The sequence below is a fragment of the Herpailurus yagouaroundi genome, unplaced genomic scaffold, assembly GCF_014898765.1.
Source record: "Herpailurus yagouaroundi ecotype Mexico unplaced genomic scaffold, PumYag 159, whole genome shotgun sequence".
In the NCBI taxonomy this organism is placed as follows: domain Eukaryota; kingdom Metazoa; phylum Chordata; class Mammalia; order Carnivora; family Felidae; genus Herpailurus; species Herpailurus yagouaroundi.
In genome coordinates, this window is record NW_024412400.1 from 44692256 (window position 1) to 44716995 (window position 24740).

Sequence of the window (24740 nt, forward strand, 5' to 3'; positions counted from 1 at the left end):
TGTAGCTTTACAGTAAGATTTTGAAATCAGGAAGTATGAGTCCTTTAACGTTGTTCTCTTTTTCCCAGAATTCTATTGACTACTGGGGACTTGTAATTCCATTAGAATTGGAGGAATGACTTCCATTCCTGAATAAAATGATATTGGAATTTTGACACGGAATGGATTGAATCTGTGGATTTTTTTTAAAGTTTAGTTATTTTGAAAGGGAGAGAGCGCAGGGGGAGGAGGAGCAGAGTGAGAGGGAGAGAGAGAATCCCAAACTGGCTGCACACTGTCAGTGCAGAGCCCGATGCGGGACTCGACCCTACACACTGAGATCATGACCTGAGCTGAAACCAAGAGTCAGATGCTTAACTGACTGAGCCACCCAGGCGCCCCTGAATCTGCGGATTTCTTTTGGTAGTATTGCCATCTTAACAACATTAAGTCTTCTAATACATGGGGTATCTTTCCATTATTTAGGCCTTTGATTTTGTTCAGCCATGTTTTATATTTTTTAGTGTACAAGTCTTTTACCTCCTTGATTAAATTTACTCCTGGGTATTTTATTCTTCTGGATACCTTTTATAAATGGAATTATTTCTTAATTTCATTTTTCAATTATTCATTGCTGCTGTATGGAGACATGACTGATTTTTGTAACATTTATTGGTTTTAATAGTCCTTTACTTTTCTCCCAAATGAATGGGATCATATAGATAAATATGAAGTTGGAAAGTGGAACACTAAATAATTTTTATTTTTATGATGTGAGATTATCCTAAATATGAAGTTTGGGGTGTCCTTCCAGCATAATGTTAAGTGATCTTCTGATTATACTAGTGAATTCCAGATTTTTTGTAGTTGGTAAATTTTTAGTCATCTGCACTAATATTTACACAAACCTCAAATAATTTATTTTGAACTTCGGAAGGCATGATTAATATAAAATAATGTATGATTTTTTTATTTTGAAGTAATCACAAAGTTCCAGAAAAGTTGTAAGAACAGTATAACGACCTTTTTTTTTTTTTTCTTCCTCAGTCATTTGAGAGTTAGTTGTTGACCTGATGCTCTAAATACTTTAATGTAAAATTCCTACAAACAAGGATATTCTCCTTGGAGAAAGGGCTTAGTTTTAGGGCTGAGGCAGGAAAACTACAAGATGAGACTTGAAAATCTTGTCAGACAACAAAGAGGGGCTCAAGAATGATGGAGACATATAAAAAAGACACAAGCCTGGGGAGCCTGGGTGGCTCAGTCGGTTGAGCATCTCACTTCAGCTCATGTCACGATCTCATGGTCGTGAGTTCGAGCCCCACATTATTAGGCTTGCTGCTGTCAGCTCTGAGCTTGCTTCGGATCCTCTGTCCCTCCTTCCCCTCCCTCGCTCATTCTGTCTCTCTTTCTCTCTCTCTGTCTCAAAAATGAATAAACATTTAAAAAAAGACACAAGCTGTTTGAGCCAAGTCGGGAACAATTAAGCATCAAAAAATAATTACTATGGCAGATTATAACCCATTGAATGAAATCGGTATAATCCCATACTGATCTAAATGAATAAGTTGAAAATTTGATGAGAAATGGGACAATTACTGTGGTAGAACGATGACCCCAAAGATGTCCACATCCTAACACCTGGAACCTGTGAATATGTTACCTCATGTGATAAAAGGAACTTTGCAGATGTGGTAAGAACTTTGGGGTAGGAAGATTATCCTGTATTCTCCAGGCAGGGTCTTTAGAAGAAGGAAGCAGAAGAGGAGTTTAGAATAATGTGATGCGAAAGGTATCATCTGCCAATGTTGGTTTTGGAGGTGGTTAAAGGGGCCTACCAGCCAAGGAATATGGGCAGCTTCTAGAGACTTATAAACATAATAATCAATTGTTGTATAATTGTAAACACTTATTATTTTAAACATACATGGATAATAGCCTAGAATAGAATATGAAATTTGTGTGGCTTTTAAAAATAAATGCTACTTCAATGAGACTATGGGTGCTCTTTCAGAACTGGAAAGAGAGTCTGTGCCTTAATAACAGGCTAATGGGCATATATTCATTTTCCTCTTTTTCCTATTGTTAAATGAGAGAAGCACTGCCTTATTTAAATACTGTCATGAACAGAAAGATAATCATGTCAATTATCAATTTGTTATCTTTCTACTCCAAACTCACCTGCTCCACGATAAAGGACTGGACTCTAAGAAGTTCTTTACAAAGAGCATGATATTAAGCTTTATTGGGTCCTAGAGGGGACAGGATGCTGGAGGAGACAGGGTGCTAGAGGGAATTTACTAGAGAAAGGGTTTTTTCCTTCCTAGTTCCTGTGACTTGTGTTTTCCTTTTCCTGTTCTTGCTGCGTGGTCTGTCGGCAGTACATATGGTTGAGGACATCTGGTGATGGTCTGCCTCAGCCATGTGCCCCAAATACAGAAGAAAAAATCAGGAAAAACTAAAACCATAGTTTAATAATTTTCTTAAAAAAATTAAAAACTGCTTTATTGACTTATAATTGCATACTATAAACTGTATATATTTAAAGTATAGAATCCTTCTCTCTCACGCCTTGCCATCCCTTACTACATCTTAGTTTACTAATTACTTCTGTTAAACATTCTGTATTTAATTTACTTTATAGTTTCTGTCTCCTAATTGAATTTCTGCTAATACAGAATTAATCCCTGGAGTGGTTCCAGGAGACAGACCTAAAAATTTGAAGTTTTGGTATTGGTTTGGTCATGCTTTTGGGTGTGAGCACAGTGCTGAGCTCTTTGCCAGTGGAAGTGGGGTGCTGGTAATCTATGGCATCACAGTTGATATCATCTGTGGTTCATCGTGACTTATTGCCAACTGATGCACATTCCTCAGAGCCCAAATAGCTGCTACATTTGACCTTTATGGCAACTAACTATAAGAACTGTAGTGTGGGATGGAACCTTTTGAGTATTATGCAGTGCTTACAGAGAGAAAACGACAGCTAGATTTCTTAACTCTCAGCTCAAGATCCGCCTTTTTTTTTTTTTGCACTTCTTTTGATTGCACACTTCAGATCTTTAAGTTGTGAATAGACTTGTGAATTATAAGACCTTATTGCTTGCTCATAAAATTTTTTTTTTTTTTGCATAAAAGTAATGCACACTTAGAAAACTTGAAGTGTAATGGATTTCTGTTAAGATTTCTGTGCATTTTCTTCTAGATTTTTGTTTGGTATACAATATATAAATAGGCTTTACAAAAGTTTTAAAACATGCAGGTAATATGTAAAGAAAATAAAAACAGTATTGTTTCTATGGGGAGAAAAGTTGATATGATTACATACAAAACATTGGGAATAGTTTGTATGAAGCCCTGAGTTTGGAAAGAATTGATGTTTTGCTATTTGCTAACCTTTTGAAATTAAAAATGTGTTCATTTTGTTTCATTTGTTGGAAAAATAAAATTGTAAAGCATTTTCATGGAATCTGAAAAAATTTTGCTTTGGTTGATGGCAATAGTTAAAAATCTTAGGTGAGGCCTGCTTTCAGTTTGGATCAATCTTCAGTTTTTTTGCAAAGGACTATTAGGTATCTTATTTTTGCTTAAAAAGTTAAGCCTTGTTGTTTTTTCTGTTCTAACACTTTTGCTCATGACAACCTCTAAACCATTTCTTAAATTCCCATACAGCATAGTTTTTTGGGGTTTTTTTTTTTTTTAACTACACTATATTAGTAGTTCCCAGTTGTTAAAACTCTTGGAAGTCATGATGCTTTTTAAGGAACACTATGAAGTTATTGATATAATCAATTTTTGTATGAATTGAGAACACTATTTTGGAGGAAACATAGTACCACATGTATCCAATATACATACATGACCATTAGCACATTTATTAAAAAACCTATTTTATGAAATGTGATTTGGCTATTATAAATTTTACACTAAAGTCATTAACTAGCTGTTCACATGTATTTTCTGTTAATGCTTGCTTTTGATGCTTAGTGTAGTATAAGATACATTTATGGAGAAAACCAAATTGAAATTACTATCCTTTAAATCTTTTGGCAAACTAGGAAGAGATTACCATTATTTTAGCAGTGGAGTATTTTGATCCATTTTTGGAATGCTAGTGATGCTCAGGAATGTCGCTTGGGAATCAGTAGAATAAGAGCTTACTCAGAGGCTTTCCTATGGAGCTGATTAGCTGTTTCATGAGTGTTATTTGGCACTAAACTAGTTGATGTCAGGATGTGAGTTATCTTCAGAATTAAACATTGTTTGGAAAGGAATTTCCTGAAAGTAATATTGGTCCTAAACATTCATTAAATGCAGCCCCATTTGTAAAATGAAGTTTTAGTCTATATTTTTGTGTAGATGAGTTGTATGGTATTGTCATAGATTTAAAGTGAGCTTAGGATTTACTGTGATGCTTGGGGAAGTTTTAAAATTTTGCAAATACCAGACCAGCATTAGATGACTAACTGGCATCTGTGCTCTTCAGCTGTACAGATAATTATGTGTGGCAGCCAGGGTGCTCAAGTTCTCCAAAACAAGGCCAAGGGAAAATTAACAAAATCAAGAGTTGGTTCTTTGAAAAGATCAACAGAATTAATAAACCTTTCGATAGCTTTAAGAAAAAAAAGGGAGGCTCCACTAAAATGAAACCTGAAAGAGGGACATATTACTGCCAATTTTACAAAAATAAAAAGAATTATGAAAGAGTACTGTGAATAATTGTAGAACAAGAAATTGGATTACCTAGTTGAAATGGAACAGACAACTTACCAAGACTAGGTCATGAAGAAATAGAATATCTGTATAGATTTTATGACTAGTAAGGAGGTTGAATCAATAATCAAAAACCTCCCTAGCAAGAAAAGCTCAGGACCAGATAGCTTCCCTGGTGAAGTCTACCAAATATCTTAAAAAAGAATTATACCAGTCCTTAAGCTCTTCCAAAAAGTTGAAGAGGAGGGAATACTTCCTAGCTCATTATGTAAGACCAGCATTATTCTGATATGAAAGCCAGACACTGATAGATACCATAATAAAACTACAGACCAGTATTTCTTATGAGTATTAATGCAAAATCCTCAACAAAGTACTAGCAAACCAAATTCAACAACACCATGATCAAGTGCATTCCTAGAATTCAGGAATGGTTCAGCATATGAAAAATAATCAGTAATACATCATACTAACAGTGTAAAGAAAAAAACACATGGCCGTCTTAATTAATGGAGAAAAAAGCATTTGATAAAAATCATGATAAAAAGCATTGAATAAGAAGGGAATTACTTCAACATAGTAAAAGTTGTATATGAAGATCCCACACTTAATATCATATGCAGTGGTAAAAGACTGAAAATGAAAGTTCTTCCTTTAAGATCAGGAATAAGACCAGGATGCCTGCTTTTACCACTTCTAGTCCTTATTAGAGTGCTGGAAGTCCTAGCCCGAGCAATCAGGCAAGAAAGAGAAATAAAAGGCAACCAAATTAGGAAGAAGTGAAATTATCTCTGTTTACAGATAACATGATTTTACATGTATAAAACCATAAAGGTTCCACAAAAAAACCTTATTAGAACTAACAAATTCAGCAAAGTTGAGGATATATAATCAATATGCAAAAATCAGTGAACTATCACAAAAGGAAATTAATGAAACAATTCCATTTACAATAGCGTCAGAAAGAATAAAATACTGAGGAATAAACTTACCAAGATTGCAAAAGACTTATATGTTGAAAACTACAAAACATTGCTGAGAGAAATTAGACATAAATAGATGGATAGACATCCCATGTTCATGGATTGACAGACTTAGTATTATTAAGATGTCAGTACTATTCAAAGTGATCTGTGGATTTAGTGCAATCCCTATTAGAATACCAATGGATTTTTTTATTTTATTTTATTTTTTACTGAAGTAGAAAAAAAACATGTCCTAAAATTCATATGGAATCTCAAGGGAACTCAACTAGTCAATATTGACAAAAAACAAAGTTGGAAGTCTCATACTTTCTGATTTCAAAATCTACTACAAAGCTACAGTGATTAAAGCAGTATGGTTCTGGCATAAGGACAAACATACAGACCACTGGAATATGATAGCCTAGAAATAAATTCTTACATATATAGTTAAGTGAATTTTGACAAGGGTGTCAAGACCTTTGAGTGGAGGAGGGGGACAGTCCTTTCAACAAATAGTATTGGGAAAACTGGATATCCTCCTGCAAAAGAATGCAGTTGGACCCATCTTATATACAAAAACAACTCAAAATGATCAAAAACATAAATGTAGAACTAATACGTAAAACTCTTAGATGAAAGCATAGGGGAGAAACTTCATGACATTGGATTTGGCAGTGATATCTTGGATATAACATTAAAAGCACAGGCAACAAAAGAAAAAATAGGTGAGTTGGACTTGTGCACTGAAGGACACTGTACAGAGTGAAAAGAAAACCCATGGAATGGGAGAAAACAGTTTTCAACCATATATCTGATAAGGGAAATAAATACAGACTATATAAAGAACTTTTATAACTCAACAACAACATCCACACCCAGATTAAAAAATGGGCAAAGGACTTAAATAATTATTCCTTCCAGGAGACACACAAATAGCTAATAAGCATATGAAAAGATGCTCAACATGACTAATAATTAGGGAAATAAAAATCAAAACCAAATGAGATATCACTTTACACCCAGTAGGATGACTATTGTCAAACAGACAAAATAGTAAGTGTTGGTGAGGATGCAAAGAAATTGGAACCCTGTGCATTGCAGGTAGGAATGTAAAATGGTGCAGCTGATGTGGAAAACGATACAGCAGTTCCTCAAAAAATTAAACAGAATTACCATAATGACTCAGCAATTCCACTTCTGGGTATATACCCCAAAGGAGTGCAAGCAGGGACTCAGTTATTTGTACACCCAGTTCGTAGCAGCTTTATTCACAATAGCCAAAAGATGGAAACAACCAAAGTGTCATCAGTAGATGAATGGATACACAAAATGTGGCATATACATATAATGGGATATTATTTAGCCTTTAAAAAGGAAATTCTGACATGGATAAATCTTGACGACATTATGCTAAGTGAAATAAGCCAGACAAAAATGGACAAAAAGTGATTTTGCTTATATCAGGTATGTAGGATAGTCAAATTTATAGAGGCAGAATGTAAAATTGTTGCTGGGGATAGCAGGAGTGGGGAATGGGAAATTCATGTTTAATGGTTACAGAGTTTCAGTTTGGGGAGATGAAAAGTTCTGGAGATGAATGGTGATGTTGGTTATACAACAGTGTAAATGTAGTTACTGTTCCTGAACTTAACACTGAACAAAATTTACCATTTTAAACAATTTTATGTATATTATATCAACATTTAAAAATAAGGCTGAAGGCCTTCTAAGAAGATCCTTGAAGAGTTAAAATGATTTATTCGGTAGATTAAAAAAACTTTTCTGTGTTTGACAATTTGTATAATAAACAGAGAAATAGTATAATGAATCTCAATATAATCTTCACCTAGATTTAACATTCACTAGTCTTCTGGTTTAATTTTTTTGACTTGTGAATTTTATTTATTTATTTTTTTTATTATTTTTTTTTTATTTATATATGAAATTTATTGTCAAATTGGTTTCCATACAACACCCAGTGCTCATCCCAAAAGGTGCCCTCCTCAATACCCATCACCCACCCTCTCCTCCCTCCCACCCCCCATCAACCCTCAGTTTGCTCTCAGTTCTCAACAGCCTCTTATGCTTTGGCTCTCTCCCACTCTAACCTCTTTTTTTTTTTTTTTTTTCCTTCCCCGCCCCCATGGGTTCCTGTTAAGTTTCTCAGGATCCACATAAGAGTGAAACCATATGGTATCTGTCTTTCTCTGTATGGCTTATTTCACTTAGCATCACACTCTCCAGTTCCATCCACGTTGCTACAATGACTTGTGAATTTTAAAGTAAATTACAGGTATCATGACATTTCATTCCTAAGTATTTCACTATGCATCTCCAAAAATAAGGACTTTCTCATTTGACCACAATACTCCCATCATACCCAAGAAAATGAACAGTTACTTAAAAAAAAAAAGAAATGTATCTCATATCTAGAGCACATTCACATTGCCCCTCTTGTTCCTTAACTGTATTTTTATCAATTGGTTTTATCAATTGGTTTTATCAAGTTGGTTTGCTTGAAACTTTTGCTTTTGGATTTAATGTTTCATATTTCATGCTGTTTTTCCTTTTCATCTCACTACACTATTTTGTTTATTCCATTTAATTTTACAGGAATTGGTGCAGTGCTCTCAGGTAACACCCACCTTGTCTTAGAGCTTTTTTTTTTTTTTTTTTCCCTGTTCTATGTATTTCCTGTAAGCTTGAAGTTAGCTCTGAAGTCTTGTTAGAATTGGGTTAAAATAGTTTTGACAAGAATACATTTTAGGCGACATAAACCGAACAGAAAGTAGAATGAGAATTTGCCAGTTGGAAAACTTTAGACAGTCAGGAAGCTAATTTCAGATAAAATGTCTGTTAATAATGGGTGAAGTTCTGTCAAGTAGTAGGCACAGTTGGATATGATCAGAGATTGTGATGATGGCTATACCTCTAAGAAACCTGCTTGGTAGGTTTCAAGGATTTTTTTGCATTTTCTCTACTAAATACTTCCTTTGAAGAAATGTAGACTTCTGATTTTAGGAATACTTAGAGTGAATACTTAGAGTGAATACTCCTATTTTTGTTAATTATGGAGAAAGACGGAAAGAGAAAGAGAGTAAAGAGAGAGAGAGAAGGTGGGATGGAGGAAAAGAGGTAGATATTTGTAACTAGCAAGATTTTGTTACCAAAAAACCCAAGTTCAGCTGCTCATTGCTTGGAAGGCCAATACTCAAGAGATTGTTTTTGTTCGGAAAGTAGTATGATTGTGATGAACACCAAGTATCGTATATAAGTGACGAATCATTAAATTCTACACCTGAAACTAATGTTTATGTTAATTAGTAATGTGTATATTAATTAGCTGGAATTTAAGTTAAAACTTGGCCCAAAAAAAAAGAAAAAGAAAAAAGGAAAGGGGAGAGGGTAGATTCTTGTCCAAAAACAAACTCCAAGGTTTGTGCCAGGCCCAAAGAGTTTTAAAGGAACATTAGGGCAGTTAATCAGTAAAAGGGGAGCATAGTGGTCTGTAGCAATTCTTAATTATGTGCAGACTCAGTGGTGTCAGCTTTCAGATGTTATCATTGCAGTGCTCAGAGGTTGTGTACTGAGGTGTGCGGGGGGGGGGGGGGGTAGGTTGTACAACAGGGTTTGGTTCTGAGTCTTATTAGCAAACAATGCAAGATGTGTAGAACCACAAAGAAAGGTTTAGTTAATCAGTCAGGTTAAAGGTGCTTGCTAAAACTTAGACCACTAGGTTGGCCAGAGGGGCTGAATTGGTGGCTTCAATTTTATTAGAAGGCTTTTCTGTGTGCTTTTTCAAAAACATTCTAAAGAAACGTCCTCTTTGGAGAAAGGGGAACCTCTTGCAACTGTTCGTGCGAATGCAAACTGGTGCAGACACTCTGGAAAACAGTATGGAGGTTCCTCAAAAACTTAAAAATAGAATTAGACATTTACCCAAGCATATAAAAATACAGATTCAAAGAGGGTATATGCACCCTAATGTTTATGGCAGCATTATCAACAATAGCCAAACTATGGAGAGAACCCAAATGTCCATCGACTGATGAATGGATAAAGATGATGTGGTGTATGTATGTATACACACACACACACACACACACACACACACACACAATGGAATATTACTCAGCCATCAAAAAGAAATGAAGTCTTGCCATTGGCAGCAATGTAGATGGAGCTACAGTATATTATGCTAAGCGAAAAAAGTCTGAGAAAAACAAATACCATATGATTTCACTCATATATAGAATTTAAGAAACAAAACAGATGAACATATGGGAGTGGGGAAGAGAGAGGGAAACAAACCATAAGAGATCCTTAAATATAGAGAACAACTGAGGGTTGATGGAGGGAGGTGGGTGGACGATGGGCTTAGATGGATGATGGGTATTAAGGAGGGCATTTGTTATGATGAGCACTGAGTGTTATATGTAAGTGATGAATCACTGAATTCTACTCCTGAAACTAATATTATCCTGTATGTTAACGGACTAGAATTTAAATAAAATCATGAAAAAAGAATGTCCTCAATAGAATGCATTCTATTTGGGAGTGATAAGAGTCACAACAAATAATACTTTATTGAATTCTGTTATAGAGGCTGCAGTAATTGAATAAATTCGAAGATCAGAGACTGATGAGAATTGTAATGGGGAAGGAAGGTATAACACCCACTCTGCATGATGAGTCAGGGGTTCTGGTTGATAATAACACTCTAAATGGGTGTAACCTGACATCAGGTTTCACTAGCTTTGTGGAAGGATACAGGCTGGGAACATGGCTTATCAGCATAAGATATATCTTAACTGAGAAGCCTTATGTTCATTCAGGTACAGCTTTTATACTCAACCAAGAGTATACTGAATTGTGACAGACAAGCATATGTGGGTGGCTATCAGAGCAGCATAGGAGAGTCTCCTATAGGAAAGGAACCCCTTTTCGTAACAGTCCGTGAGTAGCTTCCAGGTTTCTTTAAGGGTCATACTTGATTTCAAGAGAGATTACCCCTTGGGGAGCGTTTTTGTTTTTGTGACAAGCTTTTATAATTAACAGTCTTTCCATTTGTCATTCTTTTCATCAGTTAGGAAGTCATTTTTACAGTAAGTAATGTTGTCTAGTAATACAATTTGACTTAACCCAGTAGTTTAGGTGCTACAACATAGTATTGAAGGATTTAAACTTATTAACCTTTCTCTCCAGAAGATTTCTTGGAGATTTTTGTGATTATTTTTTTGTGTGTGATTTTATTTTTTTTTGAAAATGTGTGTTAATAACTATGGATCTTTTTTTCACAGAAACTGCATATATTTAAACAAAAATTTGCATATAATATCATAGGATTCATCATTTTCTCCTAAATTTTCCTTTGAAGGTAGATGATTGTATTTTAATTTCTGGCTAACACATGATTGTTATAGATGATATATATATCACAAGATATAAAGCTGGTGACAGCAGAGTGCATTTTTTGAAATTGCGAGTTGATCAGAACAAGGGTACCTGTTGGACTACGGGGAAATAAAAATGTTTAGTTGGACAGACTGAAAATTTTAGACTGTTTGCCACTTCTTCAACATTTACTTCTGTTGATTGCCTTCCTTCCCCCCACATTCATTTCAAAATTCTTTTCTTTCTTAACTTTTGTGAAGTCAGTCTCTTTCTTTGTTTTCCCTTTCTCTCGACCCTTGAATTTATATACTCTTTAGAGTTTTCTTTAGCCCTCTTCTTGATTTTCACTTTTGCATTAAAATCACTTTAGCTATCACATATTTGTTGATGATACTACATCTCTCTGTGCCTTGGGTAGAGCACCTGACTTCTATTTATTGCATTCTGTTTACATGCCCACCAGAATATTTCACAAACATTAATGAAAAAAAAAAAAAAAAAACCAGCCCCAATTGTGCTCACCTCCACTAACTGTAGTTCTCCTTCGGTATTTCCTGTTTTGTCTATTGGCAGCACCACCCAAAAACTCTCTTCCTCCTGTATTCCACTGCTGTTAAGTCCTTATATGCATTTTTGTATTTATTCCACAGAGTTGTCCTTTTAAGTCCTAAATAATTCTCCTTTTACAGATAAAGCACCTTAATCATTTTGTCTCAAAATCACACTGTTCGTATGTGTCAGTGTTGCAACATAAACCTACGTCTATCAAATACTGGATCTCCTATTTCTTACCAGAAGTAGTATTCTTATAATACTACTACTCACTTCTGTGACTTTAATCTAAAAAAAATAAGAGTGTGCCTATGGAGTTTAACTACAAGAGTATTTATTGTAGAGTTTATAATAGTCAAAAAGTTTTCTAACAATAGAGATTCTGTTTGATCCATTAGAGCGCATTCCATTAAATCCATTATAGTGCATTCACATGGAATGTCATGTGGTCATTATATATTGTTTTAAACCAGTAGTTTTCATTTTGTATAAACAAAGTCATGTGTGGAAACCCAGTGTATGAAATACAATTAAAAAAAAAATGTCCTCAGGTACCCTCAGGAAACCCAGTGTATGAAATGTCCTCAGGAAACCCAGTGTATGAAATATAATTAAAAACAAAATGTCCTCAGGTACCATGATGGCGGATGGGGCCAGTCAGGTGCTCCTGGGCTCTGGCCTCACCATCTTGTCCCAGTTGCTCATGTAGGATATGAGCCTCTTCCTCCAATAGTAGGATGAAATATTTTTGGTTGGCAAGTCAGCTTCCTGGTCTGTTTTGTTATGCTCAGCACATTGCAAAGATCCATGGGAAGTGTAGGTTTTTCACAGGCTTACCTCCAAGACTGTTCAGGAGTCCTTGGAACTGTGGTCCATGGTAAAATTTTACAGCGTTACCAGGAATGTGACAAGGTTGACTATTTCGGCCCTGTAAATGTACAGAAAGAAGTCACACCCTCCTTCGACCAATTTATCAAGGAGATGACTCGAAAGATGGTGGCTCATTCTGCTGCTACCCTCGTCACACCTTCCACACGATTAGTCTGGGATCTATGGAACAATTCATTGGCAGAAAATCCAAGTACTATGGACTTTGTGACTCCATAGTAACCATCTATTGCAAAGAGGGCATCCTAGGACTTTTGCAGGTCTTATTCCTTGTCTCCTAGGTGATATCACTTATTTGTTACTCTGTAACTCACTGGCCTACCTCATCAATACCTATGCACTGGACAGTGCAGTTTCCACCAGGAGTGAAATGAAGAGTTATTACCAAGCTGTCACAGGATTTTTTTGCCAGTATATTGACCTATCCCTCTGTGCTTGTCTTTAATCTTGTGGCTGTCAACAACTGTGCGCTAGCTGGTGGGTCCCCTTCCTACTCCCCAATATATACGTCTTGGATAGAGTGCTGGTAATGCTACAAAAAGACAGAAATATGAGCTGAGGAAATAGCTTGTTTTTTCCGGATGGTCCCCTGTAGGAAGACTTATTGTTGTGACCTGAGAATGTTAATTTGAAGATGTGGGGCAGGGACAGTGACATTTCTTTCTTTCTTTCTTTTTTTTTAAGGGACTTTTTTTTTTTTAATGTTTATTTTTTATTTTTGAGAGACAGAGAGAGACAGCATGAGCGGGAGAGGGGCAAAGAGAGAGGGAGACACAGAACATGAAGCAGGCTCCAGGCTCTGAACTGTCAGCACAGAGCCTGATGCTGGGCTTGAACTCACGAGCCATGAGATCATGACCTGAGCCGAAGTTGGATGCTTAACCAACTGAGCCACCCAGGCGCCCCAACAGTGACATTTCTATAGTCCCAGATGCACGGAGTAATGGGAGAGAATGTTGATTTGTATACAGTGTGGCCGCTTTTTAAATAGTCATTTGATCTTGGAAAAAATGTTTGAAAAGTGTGGAAGCCCCAGAGGGTTTCCTGGACTGCTAGCTGCTTGGTTCTCCAGGGGATGCTATGGTACAGGGTTTGAAATTTTTAATTTTTTCAAGTACAGTTAATGAATTAGGAAAATATTCACAATATATGAAGTGAAAAGATTACAGTTAACAAAACAATGTGCACATATAGTATATTCCCAGTTTTGCTAAATATATATTTGAATGTACATATCACTAAAAGAATGGAAGTTTACATACCAAAATAAGGATGCTAGTTATTCCTTAATTTGGTGATTATGAGTGATTTAAATTTTTTGCACATTTTCAACAATCAATAAGGACTAGTTTTGTAAAGAGAGACAATAAAAACTCCAGAACGTGTTATTTTTCAAAACATAATAAAAGCAAAAAGAAGTGTAACCAAACCCACTGCCTGTTGTTAAATACACACGTACATGTTCCCCCTCCCCTCTGTCCCTGCTGTCTCATATCCAGAGTAAAAGAAGGAACAGTCCAGTGGCTATTGTGCCTTGAGCATTGGTTTGAAGTCCTTGAGTACCTGTGTTAGGCATAGGGTTAACCTTTTGAACATCAACTTGAATATCGGTGTTACTTTCAGTTGGCCTTTACAGTGTGGATTTATCTTTATTATTTATTTCTTTTTGCTTCTTTTGAGTATATTTTGTTCTTCTCTGAAGTTCTTGAGATGGAAGCTTAGATTATCAAAATGAATCCTTTCCTCTTTTACAAATGTATGCATTCAATGCTATAAATTTTCTCTCAGCAGTGCTTCAGCTGTGTCCCACGAACTTTAATATGTTGTATTTTCATTTTCATTCAATTCAATGCATTTTTTTACATTTTTCTTGAGATTTTTTCTTTAGTCCATGGATTATTTAGAATTGTGTTGTTTAGTTTCCAAATGTTTAAAGATATTTTTCATGGGGTAAAGTCTAGAGAAAACTAGATACAAGCTTTTAAGAGTCCTTTATCAATGGAGTCACGCAGGATATACTTAATTCCTCAGCACTAAGTTATGACAACACATGTGAAATGCTCAGTACCCAGGGTTTATATTGGGCACTGTTCAGTGATTCAGTGCTCAGGGTTTCTATTGGGGACTGTGCTTGTAAGTACCCTCTACCTAGCATTCAAAATTTCAGATTATCAGAAAGAAAATGTGTTTTCAACATAACCACATTATTTACAGAGCTCAGACACAATGAGACGTTCTTATCAGGGAATGATGGGAACCTTCCTGAAATAAGAAGGGCCGATATGGGGCGCCTGGGTGGCGCAGTCAGTTAGGCGTCCGACTTCAGCCAGGTCACGATCTCGCGGTCCGTGGGTTCGAGCCCCGCGTCGGGCTCTGGGCTGATGGCTCAGAGCCTGGAGCCTGTTCCCGATTCTGTGTCTCCCTCTCTCTCTGCCCCTCCCCCGTTCATGCTCTGACTCTCTCTGTCCCAAAAATAAATAAAAAACGTTGAAAAAAAAAAATTTAAGAAGGGCCGATTCTGCAAGCAGGTCTTTCTAATGATAGCAGCCTCAGGCCTGCTATGTTAACTCTTTTCTGTACAAAGGTATATTATAACATGTATTTCCTAAGAAACTAATAGCAACAAATCTATACTTTTTTTTTTTTTTTTTTTGAGAGAGAGAGAGAGAGAGAGAGAGAGAGAGAGAGAGAAAACACACAAGCAGGGGAGAGGAGCATAGGGACAAAGCCCAACTTGGGGCCCGATCCCATGAGCCTGGGATCATGAACTGAGTCAAAATCAAGAGTCGGATGCTCAACCGACTGAGCCACCCCAGCACCCCCAAATCTATACATTTTTAAAAAAGCTTTATTGACATATAATTAACATACCATAAGATTTACCCATTTAAAGTGAACAGCACACACACACAAAATAAAGTGAACAGCACAGTGATTTTTAGTATATTTATGGAGTTGTGTAACAATCACCATAATCTAATTTTAGAAAATTTTCTTCACCCCTAAAAGAAACCCCATACCCTTGGGCAGTCATTCCCCATTCCTAGCTGCCCACCAAGTTCCCTTGGCTCCTACCTGCAGCCCCCCCAGGCAATCCCTAATCCACTCTTTGTCTCTGTGGAACAGATCTATACATTTGACATGTTTCCAACTTCATTTCTTCTTTGATCTTAATGGTTTTGTAAGAAGGTAGTTCAAAAATTGTTTAGAGGCATTTCTCTTTCAGTGTGTCAAAGAGTCACATTGTTGATACAGAACCTTATCAACAGTAATCATCATCAAAATTAGTATTACTTGAGTTAGTGGCATTTACTGAAATAGTTCATTATTAAGGCCCTTGTCTCTGGGGTGCTCAGTCAGTTGAGCATCTGATTCTTGGTTTCGGCTCAGGTCATGATCTCAAGGCCATGGGATTGAGTCCCTCATGAGGCTCCGTGCTGAGTGCGGAGCCTGCTTAAGATTCTGTCTCTCTGCCTCTCTTTCTCTCTCTCTGTCTCAAATAAAAATAAAATAAAAATAAAGGCCCTTGTCTTTGCAAACTTTGTTCTCACCTTTAAAAAAATATGTTATACTGATCATTGAGGCCTACCAAGAGAATTTTAATCTTATTACTTGGTTATTGTTTAGTCCTTTAATGGTATCTTTTTGCTGCAAGATAGCTAAGGACTCAGAAAATTGGGTGAAGTTGGAAAAGGTAGCTGCACTATTGCCATTAGGATGTAGAGGGAAAAAGGTACATACATCGTTAGGAGGGACAGAGCAAAGCGTATTTATAATATGTGGCTGATTTTTCTCTTATATTCTCTGAAGTGGGTGCAATATGCAAGAATAAATAAAAAGTTAATTTGCACGTGAAATTATTAGTTATATTTAAAGAATTATAAAAATTCTTTAAAATTGTAGGTGTGCCTGGGTGGCTCGGTCAGTTGAGTGTCTGTCTCTTGATTTTGGTTCCAGTCATATTCTCATGGTTCCTGGGTTTGGGTCCCATGTTGGGCTCTGTGCTTACAGGGTGGAGCCTGCTTGGGATTCTCTTTCTCTCCTTCTTTCTCTGTCCCTCTCCTGCACATTTTTTTAATAGACATTAAAAAAATAAAATTGTAAAAATTGTAAAGCAAAGGGATTTTTTTTTTTTTTAGTCATTATATTCATTGAAATCTAGTTCCCTTCCTAACTGAATTAGTAGACAAGCCGTACTACATACTGAGAACCATGGAAGGATATTTGTGTAGTGGTTAAAACACAGAACTTAGTTACCATGAGTTATGTGGTTATTGACTAACTTTGGGTGTGTACTTAAATGTCCAAATCTGTCTAAATTCTTATGCTTTTGAAATATGTTTAATTTTAACGTTAACACATCTGTAAGATTTTTTTGGACATCAGGAATTAACATATTAAGTGATTTGTTTTCAGGGACCAAGTACCAGAGCTCATCGTTACTTATTTGCTTATCTTCCAGGTGATTTTACAGCAAGATGCTGCTCTCCATCGGGATGCTCATGCTGTCAGCCACACAAGTCTATACCATTTTGACTGTCCAGCTCTTTGCATTCTTAAACCTACTACCTGTAGAAGCAGACATTTTAGCAGTAAGTACAATAAGATTTATTCATGTTTAAAAACATCCCTTAAAGAAGAGCTTTTAAGAAGTCCTAAATGGTAAGACGTTTACCTATGAACATACAGGCACGTACACATGGTTTTTACTTGGAAGTGGAGGGCTTTACTCATGTTTTTATTACTTAATATCTAACATAAAATCTCACATACAGTAAGTACTTGATAAATGTTGCTCTTGAGACTGTGTGCATTTTCAAGAGTGCTCTTGCACACATGAATCTACATGTTGTGTATTTGTATAGAATCTTACTGTTTTTCTTGGTAATTAGCATAGCTCTAATGACTTTGATAACAATATTTTTTTAATTTTTAAATTATTTTTTAATTTTTTAAAATGAAATGTTTATTTATTTATTTTTGAGATAGGGTGAGAGAATCCCAAGCAGGCTCTACAGTGTGAGTGCAGAGCCCAGCCAGCATGGGGCTGAAACTCACAAACTATGAGATCATGACCTGAGCCAAAATCAAGAGTCAGATGCTTAGCTGACAGAGCCACCCAGGCGCCCTGATAACATCACTTTTTTTAATGTTTATTTATTTTTGAGAGACAGAGCCTGAGTCGGGGAGGGGCAGAGAGAGACAGAGACACGTTATCTGAAGCAGGCTCCAGGCCCTGAGCTGTCAGCACTGAGCCTAATGCGGGGCTTGAACTCAAGGACCATGAAATCATGACCTGAGCCAAAGTCAGATGCTTAACCAACCGAGCCACCCCGGTGCCCCAATATTAAAAAGCATTTTTTTTAAATGTTTGTTTATTTTTGAGAGAGAGACAGACAGACAGACAGAATGTGAGCAAGGGAGGGCAGAGAGAGATGGACACACAATCTGAAGCAGGCTCCAGGCTTTGAGCTGTCAGCACAGAGCCCGACACAGGGCTTGAACTTACGAACCGTGAGTTCATGACCTGAGCCAAAGTCGGACACTTAACCGACTGAGCCACCCAGGCACCCCTTATTATATAAGATGCTTATAGGAAATTTCAACCTCAGATTAATATTAATGAGAAGGGAAGCAGAATGATCTGATCTTTGATGTAGATAGAAAAGTTTTTAGAAAAGAAGATTGCTCTTCAAAACTTTAGTATTTCTTTCTAGGTTGTTTTACTGTCCTCTGCACTGGGAAGTGTATATATTTCCTGTTTCTCATTTCTTTGAAGCCAGAAAAAGAACTAACTGTGTGTGTATGTATATATGTGTGTCTACACATCTATACTCTAGGTGCTATGCTAAAGATTTATTATTTTAAATTTCTAGGTGCAAGTGATTTGCTTAATGACATTAGGTCACTCTAGAAACAGAAGGGCCAGAATTGTTGCTGACCGAAGCTTGATGTGGTGCTCAGCCATGTTTCTGTATACTGTGGTACTTGTGGAAGTGTTGAGGATCATTATGGAATTTGGGAGAGTCAGACTGGTTTCTGTATCCCAACTTTTGAAGCATAGCAACTCAAATCCCTATGAGATTTCTCACTGTTACCCTCTTTAGTAAGGAACTGGTTGATTAGATTTTTCTGGAATAGTCTAGATGGAGTAGATGTAGAACCTTGAAGGACTAGGAGTCCATTGATATGCAAATTTCCCTCTAACTTGGTCCCCAGAGTCCTTGGAATAGTCTTGGGATGACTTTTGTTTTGTTTTGTTTTGTTTTTCCTAAATATTTTTTTTTAAACGTTTATTGATTTTTGACACAGAGAGAGACAGAGCATGAATGGGGGAGGGTCAGAGAGAGAGAGAGGGAGACACAGAATTGGAAACAGGCTCCAGGCTCTGAGCTGTCAGCACAGAGCCCGACGCGGGGCTTGAACTCACGAACCGCGAGATCATGACCTGAGCTGAAGTCGGATGCTTAACCGACTGAGCCACCCAGGCGCCCCAGTTGGGATGACTTTTGAAGTGAAGTAGAAGATTTATGGACTGATAAGGAATGAAGTCCTCCATGTCTGGCTTTTCTCCTTTGATTTCTTTTATATTCTCCCCTCCCCTTCTTCTGTTTTTTGTAATATCTGCCACTCCTTTAACTTCCTTCTTTACTTTTTACCTGAAGTGGATTGTTATTTTATGGTTTAGCTATGTGATGGGTTAAAGGAGCTTCAGTGGACTGCTCTGGGAACTTAACCAGCTGTGTGATCTTAATCAAATTATTTAGCCACTGTAAGTGCTTCTGTTTCTTTATTTGTAAACTGGTATGTTGTAATGATGATTAGATAAGGTAAGCTACTTAGAACAGTATCAGACACCCAGTAAATGCTTTATCTTTTTTATCTTCATTATATAATCATTCTCCTCATCCTTCAGTCACTTCCTCGAGCAGTATATGAGATGGCCCAAGGTGTTTGCTTTTTTGTTAATGGAGAGACAAAATAAAGTATTAGGTATAGAAGAACAATCAGTGCTTGCCAGCAGTATTCCATGTGTTTCAGGCAGGTAAATGTGGAATGTATGTTGATATCATCTAGGGAAGGAACCATCAGAATGGGACTTAAATCTGGTCATTATGCTGACACCAAAGGATAGAAGGCTGACCATGCAGAAATAGCTGGAGGGGAGTAGATTGTGAAGGCAGTAACTAGTAAAAAGAGGAACTAAATATCACGGCAGAGGAACTAGATCAGTAACACAAGCATCGAAAGGAAATGAGTCAAGAGCAAGAAAATGTTAGCTTTTCCTTTTAAGTGAGTAAGAGCATCGTGAAATCTGAGTGTAGATTTAAAGAAGTTGGACATCAGATTGGTCCATTTTGGGCTGGTATTAGTATGCTCCTTTTGAAAAGATAAAATTCAGATGATTTTATTTTTGGCGGTTGAATTCTACCATTTGTTAATTCCCTGACAGCAGTATTTGTCCAGCTGGTTAGAGTTCTAAGAGAATATGGAGATGCTACTATAGTGTGTTGCTGACTACTCAGTAAGTCCCCTAGATTGTGAGTACCTGGAAGGCAGAACTGTGTCTTACTATACTTTGTTTCTGGTGCCGAGTGAGAGTTACATGTAGTAGGAATTCAATAAATGTTTGAACTGATTACTAACTTTCCTTGGAGATTTAATTTTTTCATATTTTCATTTAATAACATTTATTCCTTGGTACTTGATTTTTTAAAGTTTATTTGAGAGAGAGTGGGTGTGCGCTTGTGGGTGGGGAAGGGGGAGAGAGAGAGAGAGAGAGCGCGCGCGCGCGCGCGAGAGAGAGAGAGAGAGAGAGAGAGAGAGAGAGAGAATCCCAAGCAGGCTCTGCACTAACAGGGCAGAGCCTGATGTGGGAGTCCATCTCATGAACCGTGAGATCATGACCTGGAGCCAAAATCAGGAGTCAGACACGTAATCGACTGAGCCACCTAGGCACCCTGATACTTTAAATGATTATTATTTCTGTTAGCAATTCATCTTCATCATCTTTTATCATATCTCTCTTCTTTGACCCAAAATGAAATGTGACATTATGAATTATGTAGGTTTGTGTCTAGAAACATGGAGCTTTAGATTTGGCAGAGGCATCACACTTTAGAGATAACCAGATTGATGTGGACTATTCTCAGGTATATAGGCTACAAGTGACTTGTTAGCTTTGAGCTGTGCCATGATCTTACTGAAAAGTAGTACCTATCTTAATGTGGTTTCAGAGAGAGTCAAACAAGCCGATTTTGGTTTACTCCCAGTTTGCCTTTTGATTCTGTTGTAAGGATTTATTTGTCAGAGAGAATTTACTTCTTGGTAGGTAGTTGTGAGGGTCAGTGGGCAGAGTAAGAGAGAAGCATCCAGTGGTTAGTGGTCTGAATGGATCAGATTATATAGCATGGTTGTTAAGAGCTCCTGCAACAGATTTGAAAACTGAACTGAAATCCAGTTCTGCCACTCTGTAGTCGCATGACCTTGGACAAATAGCTTCATATCTCTTAAGTCTCCATTTACATATGAAATGAGACTGTATGAGAGACAGTGTGGGGCACTGAGTTAAGAGCCAGCACTCTGGGACCTGACTGCCTGGGTGAGAATCCTGGTTCTTCTAATTTACTAGAGCAAGTTCTTTTCTTTTCTTTTGTTTAAATTAAATTTTATTTATTTTTTTAGAGAGAGAGAAAGCATGAGTGGGGGAAAGAATCAGAGGGAGAGAGAGAAAGAATCTAAAGTAGGCTCCACGCTCAGTGGCATGCTTGATCCCATGACCCTGGGATCATGGCCCCAGCTCAAATCAAGAGTCAGACACTCAACCAACTAAGCTACCCAGGTGTCCCTAAAACAAATTTTTGTTAACATTTTGTGGCCAATCTGTAAAATGAGGATGGTAAAATAGTGGCCTACTTTATAAGGATTTTTTAAGGATTAAATAAATGAACACCTGTTAGGTGTTTAACATGATCTCCTAAATGCTCAATAATTGTTAACATTTGTAACTTTTTAAATTGAATTAAATCTGTTAAGCCTACTGTTGAAGGAAAGAATTGGTTAAGGAAAAGATTTTTTTGAAAGAAGTGGATTAAAACTAATATATGGCAGTAACTGGAGATGGAATTCCAGAGAGGAGTAACTTTATTTTCTACTTCAGAAATTTTAACAGTGAGCGTTCTTTTTTTTTTTTTTTAATGTTTATTCATTTATACTGTGAGAGAGAGGGAGAGAGAGAGAAAGAGAGTATGCAAGTGCGCATGCGTGCACACAAGGAGGGGAGGGGCAGAGAAAGAGGGAGAGAGAGAATCTGAAGCAGGCTCTGCAGTGTTAGCTCAGAGCCTGACTCGGGCCTTGATCTCATGAACCACAAGATCATGACCTGAGCCGAAATGAAGTGTCAGACACTTAACTGACTGAGCCACACCCAGGCACCCCCACAGTGAGCATTTTTTAATTTCATATTTTTAATTTTTTAATTTTTAATTTTTAATTGCATATTTCTCCTCTTCAGCACATTGAATATTTCCTGCCACTCCCGTCTGGCCTGCCAAGTTTCAGTGGACATCTCTGCTACTACCCTTATGTGTCTACCTTGTAGGTTAAGGCCTGTTTGTCCCTAGCTGCTCTCAGAATTCTCTTTGTATTTTGTCAGTTTCACTCTGCTATGTCATGGTTTGACATGTTTTTGTTGATTTTGAAGGAAGTTCTCTGTGCCTCTTGGACTTAGATACCTGTTTCCTTTCCCAGATTAGGGAATTTCTCAGTTGTAATTTGTTCAGATAAACCTTCTGCCCCTTTGTCTCTCTCTTTTTCTGGAACTCCTATGATGAGGATATTATTTTGTTTCATTGAATCACTTAGAGCTCTAATTCTCCCTTCATGGTCTAGTAATTTCCTTTCCCTCTTTTTTTCAGCTTCATCATTTTCTAGAATTTTATCTTCTATTTCGCCTATTCTCTCCTCTGCTTCTTCCATCCTTGTTGTTACTGCATCTAGTTTATTTGCATCTCATTTACAGCATTTCTTAATTCATCATGACTATTAGGTCTTTGATCTCTGCAGCAATAGATTCTAAGCTGTCCTCTATGCTTTTTTCTTTTTCTTTTTTTTTTTTTTTCAACGTTTATTTATTTTTGGGAGAGAGACAGAGCATGAACGGGGGAGGGGCAGAGAGAGAGGGAGACACAGAATCGGAAACAGGCTCCAGGCTCTGAGCCATCAGCCCAGAGCCCGACGCGGGGCTCGAACTCACGGACCGCGAGATCGTGACCTGGCTGAAGTCGGACGCTTAACCGACTGCGCCACCCAGGCACCCCCTCTATGCTTTTTTCAAACCCAGCTAACTATTAGTCTTATGACTGTTATTCTAAATTCTTGTTCAGATATATTGTTTATATCTGTTTTGAGCAATTCTCTGGCTGTCATTTCTTACTGAAATTTCTTTTGAGGAGAATTCTTCTGGTTCGTCATTTTGTCTTTTACATTTTGATAGCTTGTTGTATGACCTGCACCTGCGAGTACTACTATATTAAAAAGAAGTCATACCCTGTCCAGGGCCTGGCAGTTCAGGTAGCCCTCTGTTGTTGTGTATTTGGCTGTTCTATCCCACTGCTCTTAGTAGTGGATCATTTGGACCTTCTACCAGGTGTGCTTTGATTTGTTCATTGAAGTAACCTTGAAAAAAAGGAAAGGTGGGGGGGGTGGTGAACCTTATCTCAAACAAAGAGGAAAATGAAAGGGGTGGATTAAAAAAAAAAAAAAAGACCAGGCAGAGAATCAAAGAAACTAACTATAAGGCTTAATCCAGAGAGAGAGGAAAATAAAGAAGGAGATACAGAAAAGGTGTAAAGAGAGTAGAGTAAAACTGCTTGATTAAACAACAACAACAACAACAAAAAAAACAGAACAGAGAAAGAAGAAAGAATGAAAGAAAGAAATATGTATAATAAGAATTGACCAAAAATCAAATCAGAAACTATGAGCCTGATTCCAAAGGGGGGGGGGGTAAAAAAAGAGGGTAGAAAGAAAAAGAAGGAAAAAGAGAAGAGAAGGAAAGAAAAGAGGAAAAAGAAGACCAGAACACATAAAACAGCAGGACAGTTGTCTGTTGGTGCCTGGGACTGGTGGCTGTGCTGATCTGGAGGAGAGGCGGTCTGGTTCACTCGGTGTCAGTCCTGCTCAAGTAGATAAGCCGTTTCCTGGCATGGAGGGGCGGGGTTTGGTGTAAGCGGTCCCACCTTCACAGGGGGTGGCTGTCCTGTTCTCTGAGGCCCCACTGTGTTGGTGATGGGGAGAAAAATGGCGACACCCCAGTCTCTCATCCCTGCACTGGGTATCTCAAACCACGCTGTTCAGGCAATGCTCACAGAGCAGTGTCAGCAGTCAGCTTGCCCTGCACCACAGTCCCCCTGTGTCTCCTAGGCACTCTGCCAGGATTCAAAACCGGATGTTTTAAAGGATCCCACTCTGTGCAAACCTGGTTCTGGGGTAGTGCTACTCTGCCCAGTCAACAAAGGGCCTCTGGCTGGCACCTGCAGGGTTGTTGTCCTTGGAGGGGCAACATATCCTCTTCCCACAGTACTCGAGGAAGGGGACTGTTCTCTCCCAGTGCCCCCTGAGATCCTACCATGCCTGGGGCTGGCTCCCCTCCTCCCCCGGTGCCCACATATGGCAGTGGCTCCAGTCCAGAGAAAGTCCCACACTTTTGAAAATTCCAGTCTTCAGCTCCTAAGACTGTTTATGAAGTACAAACTGGGACTCTCCCTATTTCTTGTTCCCTGGTCTGTGGTCTGGAGAGGGACTTCCAGTACCGGACTTCCACAGCCTCTTTTTCTTTCCCTTTTGTCTTTCCACAGAAGGGTTTCCCCCACTCTGTGTCTATGCCACCGTTTTATCTCCCCCAATTCACATACATGCATCTCAGTTCAGCTAAGCTGTCTCCCTCCACCTGTGGAGGTTTTTGTGTCCCTTTGCAAGCTGATTTCGTGGGTGCTCCAAGTGTTCTGACCTCAAAACAGCAGTGTTTGAGGGATGAGGGAAATCCAGGTCCCTATACTTCTCTGCCATTCTAACTCCTCCGAAATGATAATTTCTTAAAAATGATTTGGTGCTTCTTTTTTCTCTGGGGAAAAGGCATCTTTCGTAAGCTAGAGCCAGATATCCTGTATATCTCTTCTATTAAATCAGACCCTTTAGAGAAAGTCAGATGGAACTCTTGCAGGAAAATAATCTGTGTAGAAAATTCCTTGC

The 24740-nt window shown here is 37.8% G+C and overlaps 1 protein-coding gene and 1 pseudogene across 4 annotated transcripts in view; both read left to right on the forward strand.

Annotated features, from left to right (window-relative positions):
* The window catches only part of RNF13 (ring finger protein 13), a 169811-nt gene that overhangs the window by 12858 nt on the left and 132213 nt on the right, over positions 1-24740 (forward strand). For 3 of the 4 annotated variants that reach the window (XM_040480463.1, XM_040480465.1, XM_040480462.1), the window contains exon 2: positions 16951-17080. In XM_040480463.1, the coding sequence (XP_040336397.1) occupies positions 16967-17080 (114 nt within the window). In that variant the 5' untranslated portion in view covers positions 16951-16966. Of the gene's footprint in view, positions 1-10954; positions 11032-16950; positions 17081-24740 lie in introns of those variants that run through there. The other variant, XM_040480464.1, reaches the window with a different exon arrangement.
* On the forward strand, positions 12241-13428 carry LOC121033825 (mitochondrial carrier homolog 2-like; annotated as a pseudogene).